Raw genomic sequence first — 7,506 nt, forward strand, 5'->3', positions numbered from 1 at the left:
GTGCTTTCAGTGTATGAAGTGACAGTCAATGAAAATTTCTAAATCTGAGTAAGTCTTCAAATGATGCCTTCATACACTAAAATAAGGATAAAAATGTCCTCATAGATTGGAGAAAGAGAAATACCTTCCAGTAAAGAGTTAAGGCAAGTATTCACCCTGGAATTACTCTTAAGGGAGTGTTCTCACGTTTTTAGAGCTGCAGAAAGTGAATAGTTAGCATAGCACTGCTTTGCAGCTGACCACACCACTAAAATCCATGTTAGAAATGTGCTGCTTTTGTTAAATAAATGCACACACACACACACGTGTGTGTGTGTGTGTATACACCCCATCTTCTATCTTTAGAGATCAGTAAAGGTAAAAAAAAAAGTTAGAATACACAGATCACCTAAAGGAATAAGAAGGCAGAACAGATTAAGGCTTTAAGGACCAGAATTCTCATTTCAAACTGGAGTACACTGAATTGGAATTAGAGGTCAGAGTTTTTCTGTAAGTATCAGTGGGCAACCATTGCACCCTGTTCAGTGTCCCAAAGCAGCTGTAGATAAGAAGTAAACAAATAATGTGACTGCATTCCAATAAAGGATTATTTTGGACACAGAAATTTGAATTTCACCTAATTTAAGTTTTCCCAAATATTTTTTCCTTTTTGGATATTTTTTCAATCATTAAAAAGCCTTAAAAAACAAAAAAACAAAAAAACAAAAAACCTTGAGGGCCATTGCTTGCTAATCCCCAAAACAGAGGAAGCCATGGGCTTCAACTCAATACCAGCTGAATGTTACTGTGTGAAGTGTGTTAAGTTCTTTTTGAAATGTGTATTTTACTAGATTACTTTGGCAGCAAATTCTTCAATAATTTCATTCTATAAAGCTCTGGTGTGACAAACTACTTTTTGAACACTTCTCAAATGTTGCAAGTTTGGAGTGAAAAAAAATCTGTGGAATTAATAGATTTAAAAAATGGTAGCTAGATTAGGTTTTATCCCAGATTAAGGAGAATTAAGTTCCTTCCACACTTAAGATGGTTGTGGGTGAATCATTTGAGGTGAATGCTGCAAAGAGAGCTTCCAGTACTAGAAGGTGCTTCCAGGCCGGCGCCGCGGCTCACTAGGCTAATCCTCCGCCTTGCGGCGCCGGCACACCGGGTTCTAGTCCCGGTTGGGGCACCGGATTCTGTCCCGGTTGCCCCTCTTCCAGGCCAGCTCTCTGCTGTGGCCAGGGAGTGCAGTGGAGGATGGCCCAGGTGCTTGGGCCCTGCACCCCATGGGAGACCAGGAAAAGCACCTGGCTCCTGGCTCCTGCCATCAGATCAGCGTGGTGCGCCGGCCGCAGCGCGCCGGCCGCAGCGGCCATTGGAGGGTGAACCAACGGCAAAGGAAGACCTTTCTCTCTGTCTCTCTCTCTCACTGTCCACTCTGCCTGTCAAAAAAAAAAAAAAAAAAAAAAAAAAGGTGCTTCCAGGGAGATATTCCAGCACAAGTTGCAAGGCTCCTTAGCTGAGATGTTGAACAAGGCATTTAAGCTTCTTTGGGTGGTAGCACTAACCATGAGGGGCCCTAAAACAGTTTATGCTTCTGTGACCTGGGAAAAGATTTAAAGAAGTTGTTACTCCAGTTACCTAGATAAGAAGCTAAAAGATTATTTGAAGGTAGCATGGTCCAAAGGTTATCTATTTAAGAATGAAGTCAGTGAGAACATGATGTAGTGAAAGTTTCCTCTTATTTTAAGCAGGGAAGAAATAATCAGAAATGATCTTGGGGCTGGCACTGTGGCATCGTAGGTTAAGCCTCTGCCTGTAGTGCCAGCATCTCATGTGGTGGCCTGTTTGTGTTCCAGCTGCTCCTCTTCTGATCCAGCTCTCTGCTATGGCCTGAGAAAGTAGGGAAGGATGGCCCAAGAGCTTGAGTCCCTGCACCCACATTGGAGACCCAAAGGAAGCTCCTGGCTTCAGATCAGCTCAGCCCCAGCAATTGAGGCCATTTGGGGAGTGAACCAACAGATGGAAGACCTTTCTCTGTCTACAACTCTACTTCTCAAATACAAAAATAAAATCTAAAAAAAAAAAAAAGATCTCGTCTCACCAAAGCCTCCAGGCAAGACTACATCAAAATCTGTACGATGTACTAGATGCTGGAAAAGCATTCAGTAACCCAGTGTTCAAACCTTGGCATTGCCACTTTTCACCATCACTGAACTCTTTGATTTACTGGTGCTATTTAGTGCCTGGGAATACTACCTCCTTAGTTATATTTAGGTCTGATAGGTTAATAAGACCAAAAGATTAAATAAATATGAGATCATAAGATAGGGTGGTTGTTGCTTATCCTCAAAAATATTGTAGAGCTTCTAAAATTAAGATAACATCCTTTCTACCCATGTCACCCCTTTTAGCCTATTTGTAAACATTACAGACTTGGGTACACTCCATCCTCTGACAAATACTTTGACTAAAATGTATTCTATTCTATTTTTCTAGTCCATATTTCGATCTTTTGGTATCAGAAGTCCACATCCAGTCCCTTTTAAAGTTACACAGAGATGAGAATAGATGTATTTACATTATTTTGATCTTTGGACATTAAAAAATTATCACCTTGAGACACACACACACACACACAGACAGATCTTCTATCCCCTAATTCACTCCCCAAATGTCTGCAACACCACAAGGCTGGGTCAGCCAAGGCCAGGAGCCTAGCACTTAATTCAGGTCTCCCATGTAGGTGGAAGGGACTCAACTACTTAAGCCAGCATCTACTAGGTCCTGAACCCAGGCACTTTAATGTGGGATGCGCACCTCCCAGGTAGCTTCTTAACCACTGTGCCAAATGCCTACACCCAGAAATCTTAACATTTTGGGGGGGTATCTATCAAAGAATACAACCAACTTTGCACTCTAAAATATGCTACGTAAATATATTTGTGCAGTGGGAAGATGACAATGAATGGTTTAACAACCTATTCTGAAATAACTCTCCTAGCTTATGAATTCCTTTAGGAATCCACATGGCTGGATATGTGCTTTTTCCCCCAATGGGTGGAGAGTAAAGGTGTGGCTAAATGTTAACAATGATCATTTCTGTTCAAAAAGGCATAATGTTCTGTGTGAAAATATAAGTGAACCCATGAGCTCTCATATTGGCACTTGAGAACTGTAATAGATCTTGGGTTCCTACATATCCAGGATGTCTGTCTTGGAGAATAACAAAACTGAGTGTACTCAGGATGCTTTGTTTTCTAGTGATCCCCCCCCCCCCATCTGAAAATCTTCAGTACCAACAAGCAGCACCTGCAAACACACAGGGTCTTACCCTCTGCATTGGGAGCTGCAGACATAAAGGCCCCTATGAGATCAAAGAACACCAAGCAGGAAACCATGGGTCTGGCACAAGAGGCCCAGAGAAGGTTCAATACCTGACGACATGGAGGGTTTGCTATGTGCCAGACACTGCTGATTCTTCAAGGAATTGAAGATGGGAAGAAAGTATTTAGGCAATGGTAGAGAGCATGTTAACAATAATGAAAAAGAAGAGATAAAAAATCTGAAATAGTAACAAAAAGGTTATTTACTAAACTTCCAGTGCATCTTTAAACAACTTATTTTAGACCATCCTTTGAGGATGACTATCTTAAAAGAAACCAGGGGTTAGTAGCAATCAAAATTTCATGTAAAATGTGAGATTTAACTATCTAAATGTACCCTTGAATCCAGCTCTGAATTTATAATCACTGTTTGGCTTTTATTTTATTTGAAATTTAGGTGGTGCACATTCCTTCTGTCTACTTCACAAAACTGAAATAACCCAAACTGGCTTATACTTTCCCTAAAGTTTTTTTTTATAACACCGCCCACCAAGGAAACCACAAGATGTCGAGCTGGCTTGGAGTTTTGTCTTCCAACAGGCGACAACATTCTAGGAAGTAGGTAGAATGGGGTACTGGACAAGGGAGCACCTTACAAGCAAACAGACCCTGATCGGATACTAGAACGTGCTTTCAGAGGAGTGGAGTGTGTGCCTCTCAATGAGCTACTCGCTGTCATTACTTCCTATTCACCAGGCTCACTTTGGAGAGCAGCCTGCTGACTCACGAGGGTGGCTGCTGGGCTTCCCTGCTGCCTGCTACACATGAGTCATCACAGCAATAAAAGTTTTTATTCGGCTCCCTTAACAACAGGGCAGAAACCAGGCATTGACAGTGAACTTGCATCTTTCCAACAGGAGCCAGAGTCCAGGCAGGGCAGGGAAAAACGATGTGGTAGGTGGCACCATCAGCGAGGCTGTCAGCTGACAGTCCCCTGGCCCAAGACCTTAGTCATCAGCGCCCCAGTTTCAGTATCTGTCCTCTCACCCACTCAAGTAGTTAAACAGGCATTTTGTCTCGCAATGCCTGCTGCTGTCGGCCACTGAACTCATCCTTTGTGCCAGTGGTTTCCAAACTTGGCTGCACAATGGAATCACCTGGAGGTTCCCCACCTCCTTAAACACAGGTGCCCAATTCTCACCCTCAAACCTTTAAATACTTTAAGATGGGATTTGGACCGGACCGCAGGAGTTTTCTAAGCTTCCCAGGTGATTTCAATGTGCAGCCAAGTTTGGGAACCAGTGCTTAGGAGAACCATTGCTTTTCCCCTGCAAGGAACTCTTACCCGGTAAAGCCTATTTAAGTTTAAACCTTTCGCTGGGCTCCCAAACCTGCCGTCAGAGAGAGCTCCTGACAAACAGCCCCAACTTTAAGTCTTTCATGAGATCGCCAGAAAATGATTGCAAACCAAGGGGTTATTTCCAGAAGACTCGATAGTAAACAAGCACTGTTTACCGACCCCCACCCCCACTCTGGGTACTTGCTACAAACTTCGCCTAGAGAAGCACCTCGAACGCTTACTACTCTTCCAGTTACCTTTTGATCTCTGTGCTGTTTCATTCCACAGTGTCTTGTTCAGCCAAGCTGCAAGTTGTGGGTCCTCTCAGACGGGAAGCAGGCGCGGCGTCTGACTTCAGCCCAGACTGTACCGCGCGCTCCACCTCGCGCGGCTGGGAGCGACCTCGCCTCGCAGCGCGGCCCCGGGGCAGATACTGCGCTAATCAAGGAAGTTCCTCCTTATCCTTGAGCGCGGGCGGCGTGGGTTTGAACACTTAACCCTTAATTTTGCGTTGGCTGCGCTAAGATGCTGTTAGTGACCGCCTCTCGCCTAGCAGGTCCGGGCCACTTTTTCTTTTTTCTTTTGCTTTCTTTTCTTTCTTTCTTTTTTTTTTTTTTAGAAGGGGACGGGAGCAAGTGATGGGGAAGACGACAGGTGCTGAGGCAAAGGGATGGCCTATTTCCGAATATTAAGTACTCCGCAAGCTCCCGATCCGGGGAGGACTAACAGAAGGGGACTCAGGGTTAAGACAAAGGCGCCTCCCCACCGAGCGGCTGCAGCGGCCCTTCCCCCGAGGTGGCAGCGCTGCACTCGCCACTGCACTGGCCAAGGAGGGACCCTATCCGCAAGCCCTTTGGGGTTTGAAAGTCTGCGTTCCTAAGAGCGCTCCAGGCTCGGAAGGGAGGATCTTTCCGTGCCCACCCCTCCTCCCGGCCTTTTGTGGGATTTCTGGCCAAGGCGCAGCCTTTCTAAGGATAGAGAGCCCGAAAAATTCCCTAGCGAAGCAGGGGTGGACTGAGCAGCCCTCGTCCGGCGCGCATGGCGCTCCCTGCGGAAGAACCGCTTGGGCGCTCAGTAATTACCTGCTCCCTATCCCATTTGCCCCGCTCCCGAGTCCCAGAGAGTGAAGCTGAGAGCCACGAGGCTGATCTCCGCCAGAGGGGAACCCCGGGGGTCGACAGCAGGGCCTGGGTCCCTGGGCTACTCCGCAGCCGGCGGGCGCCAGCGCGCTGCACTTCTTGGTCTGCCCCGAAGCGCGCAGCCCCGCCAGCTCCCCCCCGCCCCTCGCCCCCAGCCCAGGTGACCTCCACTCTCGAGCTTCGGGACGCCCACCTTCAACAACGCCAAGTCCCCCTGCCCTAATTGCCCCTCCTGTCCCCACCACCCCCAGGCTGTGCACTTTGCTTCCGCCAGCGTGGCAGCCCCAACTCCCTTCCCGCTTCCCCGAGCGCGCAGCGCTGGACCCCGAGGGGGAGTCGCAGCTGCTGGGAGCGCGACGGGGTGCACACCCAGGAGCTTCGGCGCCGACCCCAGCACAACTTCTTGCTGCGCTCGGGGACCCCGGGCTCCGCTTGCATCGCGACCTGCGGGCTGCGGCGGGAGGAGGCGCGGCCAGCACGCCGCCTGGGAGGGGCTGAGCCTTGGCAGGGGGTGTCTGGGTGCACGGGAGCGGTACCGCTTTAAATGCACTTGACTCACCTGCTCCGGAGCTGTCGCCTCCTTTCTCGGCTGACAGCTGGGGGCTTTGTTTTCTCCACCCACCCGGCGGGCTGCGCTCCGCCCCCACCGCCGCACGTGACTCGCCGTCTGCCATCGCCGCGGCTTGGCGAGTCCACCCGAGAGAGCCTGGCCAGCACCGCCCCTTCCCTGGGGTGCGGGTGCAGGTGGGGACCCCTGCCGGGGAGAGGCCCAAGCTAGTCCGAGGGGATCCGCCCGAGGTCGCTGCTTCCCGGCCCTGGGAAGCGGGGCTGAACTGGTAACATGAAAGAAAGTGCCAACCGGTGAAATGAAGCGGGTTGTGGGCCCCACCCGAGAAGGGGCAGTCAGGCACGGCTGGCACAAGGGGCTTGGAAGAGCGACGCCACGCCCTGAACTCCGTGCCTGCGGGCTGGGGGCTTGTGCCCAAGCAGGGCGCCCAGCTGTTTACCCGGAGCGTTTATACGCATCTCTGAGGCATGATTGACAAAGAGGGGCGAACTAGTTTGCCATGAACATTATTAATTAAGCAATTCTGAGTACAACTAACAGCTTAATATTAGCAAGTTTTATGACTTGAGGCTCCAGATCTGCTTGTTGATGCTGTTGATATTTTGGCTTCCATTTGGAAACTGAAATCCAGGCATCCGGGCCAGAGGAACTAACTCCAGAAGATTATTGACGTGGGCTCTTGTCCATTTGGAACAGCACCTACTTTTAATGAAATGAATTAAGAAAACGTTCTGGCTTCCAGACGCAGCTCAGTAATCTGCTGCTTTTGGAAGTGGTCCCGACCCTTGCTGGTCAAAGTGATCGCTAGCGTTGGAGACCGTCTTCCTTCAGTTCTTGCGGAACGCACATCTGTTTATTTCCCCCAAATCGCCACTGGGGAAGAGATTACGTCTCCCCCCAGCATTCATTAAAGCAAGATCTTGGTCGTGGACTGATCCAGGCCAGTGCAGTCGGATCACCTGGGGGTCTTGTTATCATCAGATTCCCGTTGGGGCTGACCTGAGGATCTGCACTTCTAGCGAGTGGCCAGGTGAGGTGGATGCTGCCAGTTTGACGACCAGCTATTCAGTAGCAAGGCCTGGAGTAGCTTGCTTGGCATTGGCCAGCCTATTTTGAGGCCTGGCTGAACGTTTTTGCTTCCCAAACTATATAAAA

At 48.8% G+C, this 7,506-nt stretch overlaps 1 protein-coding gene across 4 annotated transcripts in view; it reads right to left on the minus strand.

The window, feature by feature from the left end:
* Positions 1–6,476, minus strand: part of MAPRE2 (microtubule associated protein RP/EB family member 2) — a 161,629-nt gene extending 155,153 nt beyond the window's left edge. Inside the window, exon 1 of one of the 4 annotated variants that reach the window (XM_051852031.2) lies at positions 6,343–6,476. Coding sequence is in view for 2 of the 4 variants with exons in the window: in XM_051852029.2 (XP_051707989.1) it covers positions 4,902–4,925 (24 nt within the window). In the remaining 2 variants the exon portion in view is untranslated. Of the gene's footprint in view, positions 1–4,901; positions 6,242–6,342 lie in introns of those variants that run through there. The other 3 variants (XM_070050305.1, XM_051852029.2, XM_051852028.2) reach the window with 3 other exon arrangements.
* Positions 6,477–7,506: the final 1,030 nt, after the last annotated feature.

This window comes from Oryctolagus cuniculus, chromosome 10 (genome assembly GCF_964237555.1).
Source record: "Oryctolagus cuniculus chromosome 10, mOryCun1.1, whole genome shotgun sequence".
NCBI classification, from domain to species: domain Eukaryota; kingdom Metazoa; phylum Chordata; class Mammalia; order Lagomorpha; family Leporidae; genus Oryctolagus; species Oryctolagus cuniculus.